The sequence below is a fragment of the Canis lupus genome, chromosome 17 (genome assembly GCF_011100685.1).
Source record: "Canis lupus familiaris isolate Mischka breed German Shepherd chromosome 17, alternate assembly UU_Cfam_GSD_1.0, whole genome shotgun sequence".
Classification (NCBI taxonomy): domain Eukaryota; kingdom Metazoa; phylum Chordata; class Mammalia; order Carnivora; family Canidae; genus Canis; species Canis lupus.
Window position 1 is genome coordinate 11,177,008 of NC_049238.1, and position 21,452 is coordinate 11,198,459.

The 21,452-nt window shown below is 39.8% G+C and overlaps 1 protein-coding gene across 3 annotated transcripts in view; it reads right to left on the reverse strand.

Annotated features, from left to right (window-relative positions):
• NBAS (NBAS subunit of NRZ tethering complex) overlaps nt 1-21,452 on the reverse strand; it is a 319,521-nt gene that overhangs the window by 64,215 nt on the left and 233,854 nt on the right. The window contains exons 44-46 of one of the 3 annotated variants that reach the window (XR_005372117.1): nt 21,097-21,431; nt 15,316-15,670; nt 7,840-8,038 (exon numbers count right to left, since the gene is read on the reverse strand). Coding sequence is in view for 2 of the 3 variants with exons in the window: in XM_038560814.1 (XP_038416742.1) it covers nt 7,991-8,038; nt 21,097-21,431 (383 nt within the window). In the remaining variant the exon portion in view is untranslated. Of the gene's footprint in view, nt 1-7,835; nt 8,039-15,315; nt 15,671-21,096; nt 21,432-21,452 lie in introns of those variants that run through there. The other 2 variants (XM_038560814.1, XM_038560813.1) reach the window with 2 other exon arrangements.

Consider the following 21,452-nt stretch of genomic DNA (forward strand, 5'->3'; position numbering starts at 1 on the left):
CATGATACAGTGAGGAAAACTCAGAAGATAGAGTAATTTTCCCAAAGTCAAGCTGGATGGGAACTCAGATCTGACTATATATACCTATGTCTTTCTCCATCACCATGCTACCATTAAAAGAACTTAAGATATGTCAAAGATCCATCAATTCAATTCAACTCAATTATGCTGAGAAGCCACAATATTAATGTATGAAACTTCTCTGGTTTTCCTGGGTCAGTGGTGATTTAAAATTGTTTTTCTCTCTTCTCCTCATGAGAATTTTTAACACCTGCTCATTGCTGGCATTAATGTCTCACAGTCTTTACACACAGAGGTGGCATTAAAATCCCTCATCAGGGATCCCTGGGTGGCGCAGCGGTTTAGCGCCTGCCTTTGGCCCAGGGCGCGATCCTGGAGACCCAGGATCGAATCCCACGTCAGGCTCCCGGTGCATGGAGCCCGCTTCTCCCTCTGCCTGTGTCTCTGCCTCTCTCTCTCTCTCTGTGTGTGTGACTATCATAAAAAAAAAAAAAAAAAAAAAAAGTTTAAAATCCCTCATCAGACCAAGTATACTAGACAAAAATTGGTTATACTTTGATTAAGGAACTTTACTAGGTAATTTAACAGGGGGAAAAAGGTTAATTAGTATATGGTATTTCCTCAAAGACGACTTGTAAAAATGCACTATGAAAACAAATACATACAGCACACATGCCTGTACTAAAATAATTATCACAAAAATCAAGTGAGTTTGGTGTTGAGGCCTTACCCTGGTTCCTCATCATCTCCCTGAAGACACTGCAATGACTACTGACAAAGCAAAAAGGCAACCTACTGATTGGGGGAAGAATATATGATTTATCTGATAAGGGGTTAATATCTAAAATATATAAAGAACTCATACTATTCAACACCAGAAAACAAAGCAAAACAAAACAAAAAACAGCACCAAATTATCTAATTAAAAAACAGGCAGAGTGCCTGAATAGACATTTTTCCAAAGAAAATATACAGATGGCCAACAAACACATGAAAAGATGCTTATCACTAATCATCAGGGTAATGAAAATCAAAACCACAATGAGATATCACCTCACATCTATCACAATGGCTAGTATCAAAAAAACAAAAAACAACAACAGTTAAAGAAAATGTGCAGAAAAGGGAACACTCATGCATAGTTGGTGGGAATGTAAACTGATACAATGAGTATGGAAAACAGTATGGACTATACTGCAAAAAATTAAAAACAGAAATTAAAAATAGAAATGCCATGTAATCCAGCCATTCCACTATTATTTATGCAAGGAAAACAAAAAACATTAATTTGGAAAAACAAATGCATGTCTATATTTGCTACAGTATTATCTACAACAGCCAAGGTATGGAAGCAACCCAAGTGTCCACTGACAGATGAATGGACAAAGATGATGTAGTTTAGATTCCCAATGGAGTATTACTCTGCCATAAAAAAGAATGAGATCTTGCCACTTGCGACAATAGAGGTGGTCCTAGAGGGTATTATGCTAAGTGAAAAAAATCAGACAAAAACAAGTACCATATAGAATCTAAAATATAAAACAAACAAAACTGAATCAGACCTACAAATACAGAGAACTGGTGGTTGCCAGAGGGGAAGGGGTGGGAGGATGGGAGAAATAGGCGAAAGGGTTCAAGAGCTACAAACTTCCAGGTATGAAATAAATAAGTCATTGGAATGAAAAGTACAGCATATGAGGTACAGTCAATAAAAATACAGTAACTGCATGGTAACAGGTAGTAATTACACTTATCGTGGTGAGCCCTGCACAATGCACAGAATTGCTTAATCGTTATGTCATCACCTAAAACTAATACAACACAGCATGTTGACTATACATCAATTTAAAAGACAAAAAGATGTTGCATTGGTCTTCACATTGGAGTTGCCCTGTTCCCAGGCTGGTACCTTCTGTTCCTTCTCCGGTAGTCACCAAAATGATCTTTCTAAAGTGAAAACCTGACAATGTCACTACCTGACTTAAAATCTATGTCTGATCCATGCCCAGAATAAAGTCTTAACTCTTTAGCCAGGTACATGAGAGTTTTCATTACCAGGCCTTTCTTTCTCTCTAGAGCCTCATTCACATGGTTTCATTTAATACCATTTTTCTTGTAGTTTACTGAAGGTACTAGGTTGTTTTGTTTTGTTGCCTTTATTAAAACTGTTAAATCTGTCTGGAGTGTTCCTCCTCTTCTAAGCTTTCCCTCTGTGGTACTCATGACAAATACCCTCCTTTATTAAGACTCCGCTCAAATACATTCTACTATGGGGCTTTTGCTGGCTATACCCCAGCTCTGTTGACCCCAATATTAACCATGTCTATCTTGCTTCTTTCATGATATCATGAATCATATATCAAATCATCCATTTATGATGATTCATTTATGAATCTTTCACTAATTTAACTCTTGACCAGCTTCATCTATGAAGAGTACCCCCAGCTGGCCAGTAGGCAGAAACAATCCTGAGCATCCTGAGATGGGTGCAATTAGACCAGGATCTTCCCGTGAGTACCAGTACTCAAAAAAGCAGTAGGCTTGGGTGCAGAGGAGAGGGCATGTCTTTTTCTTCCAAATTCCTTTGTTGCACAGGCTAGAAAAAGTATTAATAGACCAGCAATTAGGAGGTAAGTCTGTGTATAAGTTGAAGAGGTCCTAAAGCGGGCAGTCCAGGTGGCTCAGCAGTTTAGCGTCCCCTTCGGCCCAGGGCCTGATCCTGGAGATCCAGAATTGAGTCCCGCATCCGGCTCCCTGCGTGGAGCCTGCTTCTCCCTCTGCCTGTGTCTCTGCCTGCCCCTCTCTCTGTGTGTGTCTCTCATGAATAAATAAAATCTTTAAAAAAAAAAAAAAAAAAAAGAGGTCCTAAAGTGAGAGGATGGCGTTGACGCGAGGAACAAAAACAGAGAAGTAAAGGGAGCCCACGTCGCTGAAGATCTACAGCTGAACCATAAACTCAGAACTGAGAAGTCAGCCAGAGAAGAGCATCTCAATAGGGAGGTTATTTTCAGACTTTTCTTCCCCACTGCTTTTTTTTCATGTTAAAATATGCTTTGGTATTTGCTGCACATTATTCTGAGGTTGTTTATTTATTCCCCTGTCTTCCTCCCAACTTCCACTCAATGTGGATTTAGAGCCTGCATGCTTCACGGGAAGGAGTGCACACTCCTCCTTGCACTTACTGACGAGGAGGCCTGCTAGGGCTAGAGATGTACACAGTGGCTTGGTGTCCCGCCAGACTCCTCCTCGGGAGCAGAGGCATCATCATTTAGGATCGGACTGGCCAATTTTCAATCTCTGTTACTAATTATTACCTTAGCCAGGCACAAACAGAGAATGAGTTTTCGGTTTGCCAGTCAGGCCAATAATCATGATCGCCCCAGAAGGGCTTTTGCAGCCAAATTTTTCAGGCAAGACTGCAGACACAAAGCAAGATCTTGGGAGCAGACCTCTATGTGAATCCTGCCTTTGCTACCTGTAGCTCACTAGACACTGGAGGTGTTATTCAACCTCTTTAATTCTCTTTCTTATTAAAATGATGATAAAATATTCACTTTCCAGGGCTGGCTGGATAATTCACAGAGTAACGTTACAATAAACCCTCTTCTGGCATCTGTTTGGAAGGCTGGATGTGAAGAGTTAAATGATGGCAACTGGTTCACCCCTACCAGGACTTGGGTGTGGCCTGGAGGTCTATGGGAGACTTCAGAAGGAAAGATCAGCTCCCCTTATCATTAGGGAGGGGACATGAACAGACATTTAAGAGCCAACTGTTAGACTTCTACATGTCCCCATACTCACAGTGAATGCATGTCCACAATCCATCTCTGAGGAAGCAGCCCAAAGGGGCCTATTAAAGACAGAGTATCTGCTTGGCCACAAACTGCTTCATAATCTGACCACAGCTGGTGGGATCAGGGGCCAGCACCGTAGCCAAGGGCAGCCACAGAGGCTGGACGATGACCTGCTTGATTTCTGAGAGTTCTGTCCCACAAGGCTGCTCGACACTGGATGGTGACACAATCAAAAAGGATCCTGTCTGGGGCAATTTTAACATGCACAGGGCGGGGCAGCGGTGGGGGGGTGGTGTCATTTGTGAGCGAGTGTGAGAATTCGGGGTGGAGGGTGGGAAGTGCAAGTGAGCAGGTTCACACCTCCAGGTCATGACTTGTCAGCTGTTCACTGAGACAGTTTCCCTCACTCCCCTTCTTTACAGGCACAGTATTCTTACTATAATGCCCCACTAACAGAAGTCATCGGACTGGGTGGCTTGGCAGAGGGGCTCCTTACAGCCTGAAACAAATGAATTGATCACAGAATTCTAAAGCATGGAGCACACTGCACATCTGTCCTTCCCTCTGTGTCTGAGCTAGTGCCTAATGCCAACCCCGGGCACGGCACACGGTTTCATTCTAAACCACGCACAGGTTTACAAATAAGAAGTATGGGCACAAGCATGAGGAAAGCTGAGGCTGAGCCCCTTGTGCCACTTTATGCTTTCAAATGTTCTACCCACTGAGCCATGTCTTGGTTGCTGACCCCCCAGAGGCACTTCAATTTTATATTTCTAGTGACTGCCTTCCAACTGCCCCAGTACCCTGACAGACATAATGTTATGGCTTTTAAGGCAGATTATTTATAGTAACAAGTGAAAATAAATTTGTAAACAGAGCTATAGTTTTTGTATAAATAGCATGTTTAGCACAAGATTTCAGAATACGACAGACTTAAATTCAAATCCTGGTTGTGTCACTTACTCGCTAGCAGTGTAGGGTAGGCCCCCTAACTACTTTGTGCCTCTTCTATGATCCATAAAATGGGTGCATCACCAATCCCACAGGGTTGATAGGGAGAGCTTATGAGATATTGTATGTAGTAGCTCCTCACACAACCCAAGCACTCAAAGGCTACTTTTTTCCCCTCCTGAAACAGTCGTCCTCCAGTCCATGCGTCATGCACAAGTGTCCATGGGCTTCTTGATGCTTCTCCATATCACATTCAAAATCACTTGTGTTTTGGGGGCTCTTCATAACACAGGCCCACTTGGACCAAACTCTCCAACTTCCTAAATGTAAGACAGACTTTACGGACTCACAAACCTACAAGATACATAATTACGTCCTGGATTTTATTTATTTCAGCTACAATGACCTTTCTTCTCAGCTCTGCGAGCAGAACTATCATGGGATGAGCATCAAATCTGGAACCAGGAGACCTGGGCGTGAAAATAGGATTGGATACTTACTCCTTATTAAAACTTGGGACAGTTATCCTTCAGTAATCTGGCCTTCTTGCTGGAGATGATAATGCCTGCTCAGTTACCACCCCTACAAGACCTCTGTGAATATCAGATGTCTTCATGTATAGGGAAATCATGACACTCAAACTCCATGATCACTTTCATGCTGCCTTGAATTCTTGGCTGTTTTTATGCATGTTTGCCTTGTGTTCCCAGATTGTAAGCTGACTGAAGGCAGGGATCACATCTCACATTCCTTTGGGTTTCCTCCATAGGACCAGCATCAGCCTCAGTATCAGGAGGAGAAGCATCATTAATGTATACCACTACCCAGGCATGCTTCCAATCCCTACACTGGTATTAGGTCATGAGATGAAGAACCCTAATATTTGTATGTCATCATATAGAAATTGCTGAAAAGGAAAGAATTCTAATATATGTTTTATGAACATATAAATCTTATTAAGGATAAAAAACAGGCATCTGGCAAGAGGAGGATAAACAGCAGGCTCAAGTACAGAGAAAGCTAAGGTATCGGAGGGGAGGTAGATTCGGCCAAAACATGTGGATTCTAGGGACAGGAGATTTATTAACATTTTAAGAGCTCAGATTAGGGTTACAATTAAACACTGGGAGAGGTGCTCATTAAAATGCTGGGGGTGGGCAGCATCCTGACTACATTTCCCTATTTTCCCTATTCTCTTAAATGATTATTGCTTTATATCTTCCCCTCTTTCAAATCTCCACAGTCCTTCCTTTATACTCACACACTCAGCTTTCTTTCTTCGCCTTTTTACTGAGAAAATAGAAGCATCGAGAAGCTAATGGTCTCCATCTCTAGCCACATCTGTGCCCATCAGCTCTGCCTTCCTCCTGCTATCACCAAGGGACACTGACGGAATCTTGTCCGAGGCCAATCCTTCCTCTGGGTGCTATGGCCCGTCCACTCTCACCAATTATAACAAAATTCTCCCCTCTCCTTCCAAAAGCATTTTTTTTTCATTCATTACTATGTCGTTTCCATCAATGGATTAAAATAAATTATTAAAAAAAAAAAAAACAAAACAAAACCTTAGGGGTCAATCTTTGCTGGTTCTTCCTTCTCCTCAAGTCTTCATGTTGGAGTGCCCAGCAACTTCATCTTCTGCTTTCCTTCTCTACCCACTCACTCCCTTGGCTTTGACTCCTCGCTCTACGCTGATGATTCTAAAATGCATTTCTGCAGCCCAGACATCTCTGTTGACCTTCGGATTCATATATACAACTAATTGCCTGTCAACATCCTAACTGGGATGTTTAAAAGTCATATCGATATTTAAAAAAACAAAACAAAACAAAAAACTCTGAGATAATTATGAACTCACAAGACATTGCAAAATAGTACAAAGGGATCCCAAATACCCACGACCCAGCTTCTTCCAATGGTGACATTTTAAAAAGTCACATCAATTTTAATATTGTAACAAATTAACTCCTGACTGCCCTTCCCAAAAGTTTTTCCTTCCCAATCTTAGAAAATGGCACCTCCATCTTTATAGTTGTTCACAATAATCTTGACACCAACCTATATTAACTTTTCTCACATCTTACCTCAAATATATCAGTAAATCCCTTTGGTCCTCTCTTCCAATAAATCCAGAATTTGACCACTTTTCATCATTTTTTATTGCTACCACCTGAATCCAAACCACTCTCATTTTTTAAAAAAGATTATTTATTTATTTATTTATTTATTTATTTATTTATTTGAGGGGAGGGGAAGGGGAGGGGAGGGGAGTGGAGGGGAGGGGAGGGGCAGAGACATAGGCAGAGGGAGAAGCAGACTCCCCGCAGGGAGCTTGATGTAGAACTCGATCCCAGGACCCAGGATCATTCCCTAAGCTGTAGGCAGACGCTCCTCTGCTGAGCCACCCAGGCGTCCCCACTGTTATCTTTTATTTGGAAAACTGCAACTGCCTTCTAAGTGATAGCCTTACTTTCTACCATTCTGCCTGCAATACTTTCAGGACAGCAGCAGAAGCAATCCTGCTAAAATGCTAGGTGTGATCAAACTCTCCAAATGGCTTCTCATTCATACAAGATTCTGCTCTCCTATTACCCTTTGACCAGACCTCACCTCCCATGGCTCTCCTCTCTCATCCCGTTCAGCCACACTGGCCTCCTTGCTCCAGCATGTTCTCTGTCAAGACTTTTCACTTCCTCGCCCATGTTATCTTGGATAACCACAGAACCCACTGCCACCTTACTTCCGTAAGGTCTCTGCTCGAATGTTACTTTCTTGGGAGGGTCTTTGACCATCTTATTTTAAAAGGTAATCATCCTGCATCTTGAGTCCTTTCCAGGTTTATTTTTCACTTGTACTGATTGTCATTTCACATGTTTGAACTTACTCATTCTTGTATATTGTATGGTTTCCACCTCTCCCTAATGCATTTTTCCCTAAGGTCACAGGTCGTTGTCCATTCTGTTCAGTGCTACAGACCCAGCACTGAGAGCAATTCCTTGATATGTAGTGATAATGATTTTCCATTGTTGTATAACAAATTACCCAATTTTAGAAACTTAAAAATTTATTATCTCATAGCTTCTATAAATCATGAATCTGGGTGTAGCTCCGAATCAAGGTCTTTCCTAAGGTTATAATCCAAAGACTGGTCAGGACTGTGATTTCATAGGAGGGCCTGACTGGGTGGCAGGAGGAGATCCACAACCACGTTTATCACACGGTTATCAGCAGCCTTGGTTTCTTGCCATACGGAGCTCTTCACAACACGTCAGCTATATTCCCCAGGAGTAAGTCACACAAGAGAAAGTGAGAAAGAGTACCTAAGAAGGAAGCCACAATCTTTCTGTAACCTAATTTTCTAAGTGGAAACCCATCATTTTTGCTGTATTCTGTTCATTAGTGGAAAATCAATAAATCCAGCCCACACTCTAGGAGAGGGGATTACACAGGGGATTAAATACTGGGAGGTAGGGATCATTAAGGGCCATCTTACAAGCTGTCTTCCCCAGCACTCAATAAATATTTGTTCAATGAATGAACAAATTAACCAATGATGTACACTGGAAAAAAAAGAAGATCCTAAGCCAAATGGGAAAATCAGGTTGACTTCTGTAGGAACTTATGGATTTTTTTACTCTTAATAAATGGAAAAAGGGCAGGAAGGACAAATAATCAAGTTTGGAAGTATAAACACCATGTAAAACCTTTAAGAGGAGAGACTTTCTTTTCTTTAGAACCTTGTAAGAGAAGGTCATTTTTCTCAGGACTATCTAGACTTTATTTATATATGAGTAAGTTATGTTACATTACATCAAGTTTCAAAAACTGTGTTCTCTATCCTTTTAAGTATTCTCTGTTCCCATTTATTCTGTACCTTTGACAGTTATAATAAAAAAAAAAAAAACCAACCAATTCCTTTTTAGGTTTTCTATTCTATGCTTATCTCCTAAGCTCCTGTTTTTTGCATTTTTGTCAAGATAGAATATGCTTATCAGACTAAACTTTCACCCTGGGAACCAGAAGAAAATAGTTCCTTAAAAGCAAAGGCATTCAAGAATAGAAATGAAAGGATAATGTTTACAACTATAATAATATGCACAGGCTAGCTAAGAGTCAGATGAGAGTAGTTTATACTGCACATTTGAAAATCTTGAAATAATCACTACTGGGTATCATTATTAACAAATATATGAAACAAAAGGCCTTCATAAATGTTGATTATGTCTTCCTTTCTACAGACAGCATTTATTAAACCCTTAAGTAGTACTTTTTACATTAACTTATAGTTCATCTGTTATACATGCATACATTTGTGCCAAATGACCATGAGCTTCTCAAGGGCAAACTTGGCAGTCTTTTGTTTATAGCACCTAGAACAATGGCAATGAAAAAGTGCTCACATAAATATTTCCTGAATGTATCTGGTATGAATAAAACTCATTCAGTTCAGAATCAAAGGAGTCAAATGATGACTACACCAAAACCAGAGATCAATGGGAAAAATACTTATTATGAAATTTTAAATACTTTCATAGTTGAGGTTAATAGAATTATAAAATACTAACAGTGAATTCCATAAAATTGGTGGGTGGGGGAAGCTAACATGTAAGTATAACCACATAAATATAGTAGCTCATCCCTGACAAAAGAGCAGAGAAATACAATGGGGTGAAGATAGTCTTTTCGACAAATGGTGCTGGAACAACTGGCCATCCACATGCAAAAAAAACAATCTAGACACAGACTTTAGACCCTCTACAAAAATTAACACAAAATGGGCCATAGACCCAAATGTAAAACAGGAAACTATAAAACTCCTAAAAGATTACAAAAGAAAAAAAAAATCTAGATGACTTGGATATGGCTGTGAATTTTTAGGGACAGTATCCATGAAGAAAATAACTGATAGCTTGACTTCATTAAAATTAAAAACCTCTGCTCTGCAAAAGACAATGTAAAGAGAATGAGAAGAGCCAGATTGGGAAAAATATATATAAAAGTCATACTTGGTAAAGGATCATTATACAAAATACACAAAGAATTCTTAAAACCGTTTTCTTAAAAACAATTGATTAAAAAATGGGCCAAAGAGCATAACAGATACCTCACCAAAGAAGATATAAAGATAGCAGATAACTAAATAAAAAGATGCTCCACACCACAAATCTTCAGGGAAATGCAAATTAAAACAGCATCAACATACCACTCCACACCTACTAGAATTGGTGTGAATGACCAAGACGTCAGTGGCATCTTCAAATGCTGACAAGGATGTGGAGCAACAAGAACTTGCAACCATTGCTGGTGGGAAGGCAGAGTGGTGGAAGGAGTTGAAAACTTATATCCACATAAAAACTTGCACATCAATGTTTATAGCAGTATGGTTCAAAACAGCAAAACTTGGAAGCAACCAAGATGTGCTTTAACAGGTGAATGAATAAATGAATTGTGACACATCCAGACAACAGAATATTGTTCAGTATCAAGAAGAGATAAACTATCAACCCATGAAAAGACATGGAGGAAACTTAATGTGTATTACTAAGTTTAAGAAGGTAATCTGAGGGGTGCTTGGGTGGCTCAGTCAGTTAGCATCTGCCTTCAGCTCAGGTCGTAATCTCGAGGTCCTGGGATTGAGCCCCATGTCGGGTTCCCTGCTTAGTAGGGAGTCTGCTTCTCCCTCTGCCTCTGCCCCTCTACTCCTCTGTGCACACACGCTCTTTCTTAAATAAAATCTTAAAAAAAAAAAGTCAATTTGAAAAGACCGTATCATGTACACTTCTAGCACTGTAACATTCTGGAAAAGACAAAGCTATAGAGATAGTAGAAAGATCTATAGTTGAGGGGGTTGAGGGTAGAGAGTGAACAGGCAAAGCACAGAAAACTTTTAGGGCAGTGAAAATATCCTGTATGATATTGCAATGATGGGTAGATGGATACATGTCATTATACATTTGTCCACACCCATATGAGATACAACACCATGAGTAAGACCTAAGGTAAACAATGGACTTTGGGTGATGATGATGTGTCAATGTGGGTTCATCGTTGTAGTAAATGTACCTTTTTTTTTTTTTTTTAAAGAGCAATTATTCTTTTTTTTTTTTTTTTTTTTATTTATGATAGTCACACAGAGAGAGAGAGAGAGGGGCAGAGACACAGGCAGAGGGAGAAGCAGGCTCCATGCACCGGGAGCCCGATGTGGGATTCGATCCCGGGTCTCCAGGATCGCGCCCTGGGCCAAAGGCAGGCGCCAAACCGCTGCGCCACCCAAGAGGGATGCTGATAATGGGGGAGGCTGTGTATGGACAAGAGCAAGTAGCATGTGAGAAATCTCTGTACTTTCCTTTCAATTCTACCTTGAACCTAAAACTGATCTAAAAAAATAAAGTCTTAAAAAATATATGACGATGTCACTTTCCACTCAGCAATAGGAGCTTCAGAAATGCAATGCCTTCTAAGACAAATGTGGACTAGATACCCTTTTACAGTTTAAAAAAATCGTGAAAATCCAAAGATTTGCACTCATTGCTGTAATATACACTCCAATAATTGATCCATGTGGTTAAACATGCACACGCGTGCGCACGTACGCACACACACACACAGACACACCCCAGTAGTTAGAAACAGAGATACATGTAATTTATTTGGCTTTGAGGTACAAATGTTATACACTAGATAAACTAAAATCCATTTACTCCCAGATAAAAAATATGTATGTATTAATTAGGACAGATTTCAGCTTTAAGTTTAGTATTTTTCAATAATTATTTTCATAGTTTTTCCATTTTAGTTTTAATTTCAGTCCTTTTTATTTTTTTAAAGTTTATTTATTTTTAGTAATCTCTCAACATGGAGCTTGAACTCATGACCTTGAGATCCAGAGTAGCATGCTCCACAGACTGAGCCTGCCAGGCACCCCCTAACTTCAGTCCTTTTATAAAACCTTGTTATAAAGCCTATAAAGTCTCTAAAATCTTAGTATATGTAAAGGTATTGGCAGGCAGAATTATGGTTCCTAAAGATGTTTACATACTAATCCTTAGAATTTGTGAATATGCTCATTATGTGGCAAAGAAACTGCAGATATGATTAATGACATGCACCCTGGGATGGGAAGATCAGCCTACATTACCCACACAGGCTCCAATCTCATCACATGGAGCCTTAAATGTGAGAATCTTTCCTGGCTTTGGCCAGAGAGGAACATGTGAAGACAGAGGGTCTGAGAGAGGATAATGCTGTTGTCTTTGAAGCTGGGGAAAAGAACCTTAAGCCAAGAAATGAGGGCAGATAGCCTCCAGACATGGGGAAAGGCAAGGACACAGATTCTCCCCCTAAAGCCTCGAGAGGCCTCGGTGTCTGTCCATCTCCAGCCTAGCTCAGTGAAACCCCAGTCAGACTTCTAACCTCTGGAAACATAAAGCAATAAATGTGTATTGTTTAAGCTTAGTAGTAATTAATTACAACACTAGGAAACTAAAACATAAAAGGATTTTTTTTTTTTAAATAGGAACACATAAACTGTCAAGGAAAAGATGATTAGGACTGAATCACATGGAATGCAGGTTGAGAAATAAAAAAGTGGGGATGAAAAGTCTTGGGTGATACAAGGTATATTCTATTACCCAAAGAGCAGTCACAGGGAGGAGGAAGTGGTTCTATTTCTCTGAAGTTACAGAAAGGAGGATGGATCAAAAAGGCATATAAAAATGTAACAAGTAAATGGATCTAACAAATGAATAGGTTGCCTCTGAACACACTGAGTGGGCCCTATCTATGGGAATAAAGGATCACCATTTGCAGAAGATCTCTAAGGTGGATAGATAAGACTAGAATTGGAATTCTGGCTCAGCTACTAACTTGCTTCTGACCTCGAACAAATTACTTAACATCTAACCTTTAGTTTACTCATTTCTAACCTGAGACACAATGCTATGTTGCAGGGCTTTGTGAAGATTATTGGAGATAAGGTAAAACATCTAGCCAGTGGCCTGGTACATAATAGTAAATAACAAATGGTAGCTTTTACTCTCGTTAATGTATAGCAGGGACGGTGATTTCTGTAGGTGAGAGATAATGACTCACGTCTTATAATTTATTATTATTAGCTTGACGTCCATTTGGGTATACGTGGGAGAAACCATTTTCTCCTACTCTGGAGTGCCTTCCTTACCCATAAAGCAGAATGTTCCCCTATGGACCCCAGGAAATTAAGTTGTGCTTCTTTCTTTCAGTATTCAAGACAGGAGGAGTGACATCTGGTGCCACAGGGAGAAGAAATTGATTATGGGTGGCTGCAGAATGGAGGGATCCAATGATGACATGGAAATTAGGAAGGCAGAATGACTAAAGACAGGGACATGTACAATAAATACATCTTAGAGAGGAGACAGTATGGACAGATTTGCCTTCCCTCCTGGCGAACACATGCCAGTTAAGCTCTTGATAGGAGACCTTCTCAACCAATCTCTGGACAACTGGCCTGACCTGGTATCCTGGCAAAGCTAAACCAAGTGAGTTTTCCTGTGTCTACTTTCCTGCCCCCCCACACCCCCCTCCACACACACACCACTGAGCCACTTCTCTGCTCTCCAGCATTCTAGGAATGTTTATGGAGTAAATTAAGACCAGGACTCTAGAACCTTGTTTTGCTTGGCTGTTTCAGGGCTGGTTAAGTTGCATGGCTACAGAGCTGATGCTAATACAACTTTTTCTTTTTCCTATTTTTAAGAGGAGATGCATAAGAAACCTGAGGTGGGATTAGTTTAACTCACTTTGAAGAAGCCATACTACTCAAGTGAAAGGAACTGTATTTTGCTGAAGAAACCTGGTTTTACCCAGACACCTAAGTCAGACCTCTCTGGCTAAGACAGCAGAAACCAGAAGGAGGCCTTACCTCCGTGAACTTATGAATTTTTGATTCTGATGTAACTGAACTATAATTAAAAGGGCAAGAAGATTTGATGTTTAGGATGTTAATTTCTCCATTGGGAATTTAAAGTGGAATTAAAGTTGCTGACCTATATTACTTGGCACATTTTCCACTCACTCAAATTCATTGTTTAACTTCTGATGAGTTTTAATTATCAATCCAGTTGGGCAAAATCGGAGATAGGAAATAAAGAATAAATTTTTAGCCTGGTCTACAGAGAGTCAGAAAAGTGTGCTCTTCTGATCTATTTTAGTCAGAGCTTTCCGGAAGCAACGGTTTCACTGCCACTGTGGGTTTCAGAGATTTGCACATATGGAGAGGATGGCCTCATGAGGTGGGAGCCCCAGGACCAGGTTCTGACAGACCCCAGACAACTTTCTCCCCTCGGTGGCTACAGCATTTGTTATCAAGCCTAATCAGGTAAGGGAGCAAAAGGCCCAATGTCCATTCCTCGTCTTCTCACGAAAGAGAGAAAAGCTCACTCCAATCAACAGGCAGGAAACTACAGGGGGAACACTGTGGCATCTCTCTCCATCTTCTCCATAATCATCCTCACAGGATGGGAACTAACGAAAGCCATGGAGAGTGTGGCTGTTTCCTGTCCGCAGCCTGCCTGTCCACACTATGCATTCCTTCCCCACTACTTTCTAGAATGACCTCTGAGCCAGCTCTAACGAGTCAAGTTCCATGAGTGTAAACGTGAAAGAGAGGCTGCTAGGCCATGGATCCAGACCACATTCTCCAATGCCAGCCATTCCAACAATAGTTATTAACATTTATTTATTGATACTTTTGCTTTCACCTTCCTGAAACCTAAAAGCAGGTGTTAGTGAAGGAGGAAAAGAACAAGCATCACCCTCAAACACTATGGCAAACTGACCCCAGAAAAATAATCTTTTCTTTGATCTGATATCCTGGCCTAGAACAGAGCTGAGGGTCCATTACAAGATGTCCCCTTACTGCAAAGCCCCTTCTCCTTCCTGATGCATCTCTTAGTTATCTCCCAGAGAACTCCCTGCTAAAAATAAATGTGCTAGCTAAATATATATATATATATATATATATATATATATATATATATATATATATATATATATAGTGGTCCGAAACAAACAGATAAGGTTGTTCATATATCATATATTAATACATATATTTGTTTATATATTATATATTAATATATAATACATTATATATTATATATTAATATATTATGTATTAATATATTTGTTTATGTATTAATATATTTGTTTATATATTGTACATTAATATATATTAATGTATTATATATATTAACTAAATTGTGAAGAAAAAAAATATATAGCTCACAGTTCACAAATTCAAAGGGTGGTACATTCCATCTTGCCTTTTCAAATTATTTGTATTTCCACATCTGGAAGGCTGACGAGAAATTAATCTGCTTTAGAGTGTTTGGGTGGCTCAGCTGGTTAAGCATCTGACTCAATTTCGGCTCAGGTCATGACCTCATGAGACTGCTTGAGATTCTCTCTCTCCCTCTGCCCCTCCCCAAGTTTCTCCCTCTAAGAAAAAAAGAAAATACACTGATCTCTTTTAAGGAACTGAAAATTTAAGGCAAAACCCTTCTGTACTTACCAGAATATATCTTCATTATTCTTATTTACATTATAAATATCTAGGAAGCTGAAGTGACTTCTCACATAGACAACAAAGACAGCTATAGTTTTGGAAACAAAAACCCGTGGCAGTGGTTCTCAGAGTGTGGGCCACAAAACACGAGAGTCCAAGCAGTCTGCCAGGTCAAAATTATTTTTAGGATGCTAAGACATTATTTATCTTTTTTCACTGTATTGATGTTTACAGGTTGGTAAAAAAGCAATGGTGGATGAAACCGTGAGGACTCAGCACAAATCAAGGGAATGGCACTGGACCTGGACTGGACTAAGAGCCACCATGTTCTTCGCTGGCAAATTTTCATTTAAGAATGTTCCTGATGAAGGAGTAAAAATGATTAATTTTATTAATCTCAATCACTGAGTGCACATTTTTAAGATTCTGTATGAAGAACTGACATATACAAAGCATTCACTATACACCAAAACATAAGAAGGAAAAAGCATTTGTGTGATGGTTTGAATTATGAGCTGAAGTAGCTGCTCTTTGCACGCATCACCATTTCTGCTTAAAAGAACAACGAATAGAAAACTCTGGTTATTTACTTGGATATTTGGCAGACATTTTCTCCAAAGTTTATAAAATAAGCCTGTCACTTCGAGGAAAACAATTCATAGTATTTGTTGCCACTGATAAAATTTGAGCTGTCAAGCAAAAAATTAGAATTTTGGGAAACTTGTATCTACCACTGTGAGACTGACAGCTTCCCAATACTTAAGACTCATCTGCTGAGATGAGAGCTTATATTAATGCATGTGACTTTGTTGATATTTTGTAATGCAATTTATCAACATTTGGAAGATCTGCATAACTCAACAGAACACTATTTTCCAAAGGCCTAATGCATTATATACAAACCATACCTTGGTAAAAGATCCATTCAAAGTGCAATGTAGACCCGTAGTTTTTTTTTTTTTTTTTTTTTTTTTTTTTTAGACCCGTAGTTTTAATTTAACAGAGTACAAAGGGTTCAATGATGTGGTTTTAGATTCCATATTGCAACTGGCCTCTAACAATCTACCACTTGCTGAGTTTCAGTGAGGTATCAAAGGAGAATACCCCAAGTTATAGGCTATTAAAGCACTTCTCCCTTTTCCAGCCTCACATCTGTGTAAGGCTGGATTTTCTTCATTTACTTCAACCCAAACAACAAAAACTGAATGCAGAAACAAACACAAGCATCCGACTGTGTTCTATTAAGCAGGACATGTAAATATAAAATAATGTTAATCTTCCATTAATCTCTTTTCTTTTGGAAATAGTTGTTTTCCATTAAAATATGATATTCATGCCAAACTATAACGGGTCTATTATTTGTAGTTTAAGTGGATTAAATAAATATTTCTAAAACTTCTTGGATTTAATTTCTAATATGATAATATCAATTGATATAACCTTAACTAACAAAGGTTCTTTACAGTTTTCAATGATTTTTAAGAATGTTAAGGTATCCAGAGATCAAAAGGTTTTACAATCCCCAATTCTGATGATAATTGTTTAAACCACACTTAAGGAGTTCCTACTTAAAACTGTGCTAGGAACTGGAAAATTAGATAAAAGGCACCATCCCTAGCCTCAAAGAATTTCTAATTTCATGAGGAGTATAATTCTCAGTTATAATAATTTTACTGTAAAAAAGAAAAAAAAAACATTTGGAGCTCCTGGCTGGTTCAGTCAGTGGACCATGAGAGTCTTGATCTCAGGATCATGAGTTGGAGCCCCATGTTGGGTGTAGAAATTACTTAAAAATAAAATCCTTAAAAAAAATAAAAACATTTTAACTTTCTTAGAAATGTCTTTTACATTGTAATGTTGTCAATGGCAACTAACATTGTATACGGCACACAGCTAATGACTAAATACTTAGTGATTCAGTCTGAATCTACACAATATGCATTTGGTTTGTGCATCAGAAAGTTGTACATCATACCATGCAATCACGTAAAATGCATTGTCTAAACATTTTTACACTGGCTTCAGACACTGATTGCTCATTGTGGTGAAAAATGTGCCACCATTCCTAGTTAAGAGATAAAACTAGCACTGTGAAGACCCTAAGTTACAGCTACAAAGCAGCCTTTGATTGAGACAAACTTAGGAAATAAATTTGATTTTTAGGTCAAATGTTTTTTAAGACAAATTTACTCTTCCAGATTTTTATATCAAATAATTTGGGTAATAGGATAAGGAAGAAAATAGTAGCTTATTTCAAGAACAGTCATCATATGAAAGAAATTACCTTATGCTGTTTCTATAGCTCTGAAAGCAGAACCGAAAAGTGGAAACTATAAGGAACCCAAGGAAAAATGCCTTTTATGCACGCACACACTAGGGGCAGTAACTTGATTATCAATAGATATGATGCTTGAGGGTCAGAGGTCAAGCTAAATAAGACGTTCCAAATATTTCTCCCACTCTAACCCAAAGGAGACAGCATGTTACTATTAGAAATAAACAGTGAGGGCTAGAATATAGAGGGCACATGTGGGGTGGCGTGAGGGTGAAAAGTGCCCACCCAATTCCAGGTTGAGAAGCACAAGGCAGGACACTAGAAGGCCTCTTTTCGTTCTATGATTACCTGGGGCTTTTGAAGAAGGGCCCTAGCAAATTACTGGGTAGCCTCTCATGAGAGGAGTATATCCCACGTCCCTACTTATGGAGGCAGCTCTCTCAGGAATCAAAAGTGCGTGGTGAGCATAAATGGCTGGGATCAGAACAAAGGCTGAGATTGCACAGAAGCTCCCCCTTATCTAGCCACATCCATCTAAACCAAGCAAATAGTGCGTTGCCCTGAATTTCAGCTTCTTTCACCATTTTCCTGGATTTCTAACCCACTACACCTTGCTCTCTGTCCCTTCTAAAGACATGTTTCTAATTGATGAACTGAAAAAGCACTAGGCAAGCAACTTTTACCCAACTCCACAAAAACGAAACAATTTCGATTTGGAGCAAATGCTCCAACCTTTACACATTCGTATTCTCCCTTCTGCATATTCATCACCTCAGATGTCATGCAAATTCAATCTCTGCCTACAAGACAGAAGACCACGCTGTGAATACTTTTTTCAGGATTCCCACAAACCCTGCTAATGCAAATGGTAACCAAAAGACAGTTATCTCGAAGGTAAGCAGCCTTCTGGGGTTTATCCCATCGGGGCGGGGTACTCAGTGCAGGCTTTGCGGATCCTCCTGTCTCAATTCCAGCACCTGAACAAGTGCTCACTGTTCTTGTTACGCACTCTAGAATCAGCTCACCAGTTCTTTCCAGGAGTTCAGTTTTGAATTAAATGTGGGTAGACATTTGAAAACTGCACACACTATATGAGTAGTATACACTTACTTTACATTTTTAACATCATGAACGAGCTGTGGGAACATCTGGTATTTTGCAAATTCGGCCAAATCCAGCTGCACCTCCTTTTCCAAATGTGTCCTCTGACATGTAAGGGTTGTATTTCCATCTGAATTTCTCTCGCTTTCACTTGCTCTACAATGGTACTGTGTGATTTCAAACAAGCACTGCATCTAGACTTTTTACTTTTCCTCTCTCAATGGAAAATTAAAAGCTTGCCAATTAATAAAAGGAGAGAAAACATAAAGCTAAAGATGTGAAATTACTTTAAATGCCTCGGTCTCACTTTTCTAGAGCTTGTCTGACTCAGTGGAAAACCATCTCTTGAGATAGTTTACAAGAGTATCTTGCTAAGGATTATCCATCTCACTCTTTATTGGATCAGCCACACATCTCTTCCTCAGAGAAAAGGCACCTATGTGCTAACAGCTGTGTCACACATTTTCAGGTGCTGGGAGGATATCTGAAGGTATTAGTAAGAAACTAAGATGACGAGAATGTGCTATAACTGAAAATGTCTGACTCACAACATCATCAATAAAAATGAACACTCTGAGTGGAGTCCATATCCGACTCTTAAGTTGAATCACGAGTCAGTAATTGCTGCTGGAAAATCTAGAACTGTCTGTCCGTCTCCATATACATGCTCACAATCAGCACATGGCCTTGGACGCCCACCTCATCTCTGTTCCTGCCTTAGAGCAAAGCCGCACCCCCCCCCCACCCAGTTGTCCTGGCTTCCCATCTCATCCGTTTCTTGTGGGGCACAGTCCCACTTCCAGAGCCTTTTCCCTGGCTTTCAACTCTCCACTTGGTTCATTTCCTTCCCTCCATAAGTACTTCCCTGCATTGCTATTACTTACTTGCACTCTCGACTCTGACGCTCTCCTCATCCTTGGGAGATTCAAAACTCATGTTTGCTGGACTCTCGTCTTTTCCCTGCCTGGCCTTTTCCATTTAAACTCAGCCCTGTTTTGGACATATCCCAGGACAGGCTACCTCACTCAGACTGAACATCCTGGGGGCTCTCTGGTCCCTTCTCTCCCACAGCTCCTAGAGTAGCTGCTTATTCCAGGACTTAGATACAGTACAGCTGGGAGGTTAAGAGCAAAGACCCTGGAAGAAAGCCTTTCTGACTTCAGGTTGTGGCTTCTCTATTACCAAATTAACCTCGTGGAGTCTCATTTTCCTCACCCATCAGAAAGGGAGCAATAACATGATCTGCACCACAGATAACTCAGCCCCAATGAGGCAGAGGTCTAGCCTAAACCACAGAGCTAGCCAGTGGCAGGTTCAAAGTTCAAGCCAGGTTTCTAAGACTGGAAACCTGGACTCTTTTAAAATATATGATGCTATCTCCCTTTAAAATCTTTTATTTCTTCTTTAAATACAATAAAAACAATCATCTCCTTTTCACAGCAGTGTTCATGAAATTTAAAATCAGGTTTTTAACAAAGTACTTGAGTTCTAATACTGAGGAAATGAAATCCTTGGTTATTCACAACTGTTGAACTAACAAGTAGTTAGAACTAGAAACCTCCACAGATGTTTGAACCTCTGCCTGTGCCAACCTCCAAATGAAGGACTTGAATTCTTAACCTTTATAGTATATTTTCAGGATAATACTAGCCACAGTAAAAATAGTTGTGGATAAGGTACTCGGCAGACCTGCCAACCCACTTGGGAAAGGAGAAAGCAGCAACAAAGACAGGCAAGAGCAGATGAGGAAGTTCCACAGGCAACAGAACACAGCAGTTGAGACCAGAGGTGGGAGATTTTCCAGGGCACATATGCCCCGCGGTCAAGCAGAGGGCAAGAAAGGCAGGACAGGGACCCACATTATTTACTATGCATGAAACTATACATTGTTGGAAGGATCCAGAGCAAGATTTGGAGCCCAGTTAAAGGGGCTCAGATTGAAGCATAGAGCAGACATTAGAAAATGTCTACATGGACTTCCATGGATCATTTTATCACTACATGGTGTCCAAGTGAAATTTTTTAAGGGCTCAACTGAACCACAGCTAAGTTGTTAGCCTGACTCTGAATGCAGGTACTGTGGGCTGGGCACTGGGGGTGTTTCCCACTTACCAGCTGGAAAGAACAGGATGTAATATTTACTATAAAATGACAAAGAAGAACTTTAATATGTACAAAATGTACATGTACATTAAAACCACCAAGTCTGATTTAGACTACTTGTACATCTGTGATAGAGGAAAATGATTTCCCAATTAGAACACCTCACGCTTAGCTAAAAACTAAAATGTCAAACTTGTAAGTATTCTCTCCACCTGGAGAAAGTAAATAAAAAACAATATATAGCATGTAAGAGTAATTTTCGTTTCTTCTAAAGCATTCAATGTACTTTAAACTATCTTTTCCATTACCTTGGTCACAGCTTTTGGAGAAAATGTAATTGCATCCACCACAGTGATGAGGTCGCCCGGGTGGAGGCGATCAAAGTACTTCATGCAGACATCATAGGCGCGGAGCCACTCTGGTGAGGACTCTGGGGCTTGTTTCATGAGGTGCGGGTCTCCAGTCCAGAACAACTTCTGTAACCAGATGGCGTACAGAGAGCTCGGGGAAAGCATCCGTCCATCCTTTGCAGGGATTTTGGGAACAAGTTTGGAAATAGATAAGATATTTTGACTTGAAAGAACTGGCTCCAGTGCTTCCAGAGGATTCATGTTTTCATCTGTCAGCTTTTTGTAATTAAGACCTAATAGAAAGTAAAGGAAAA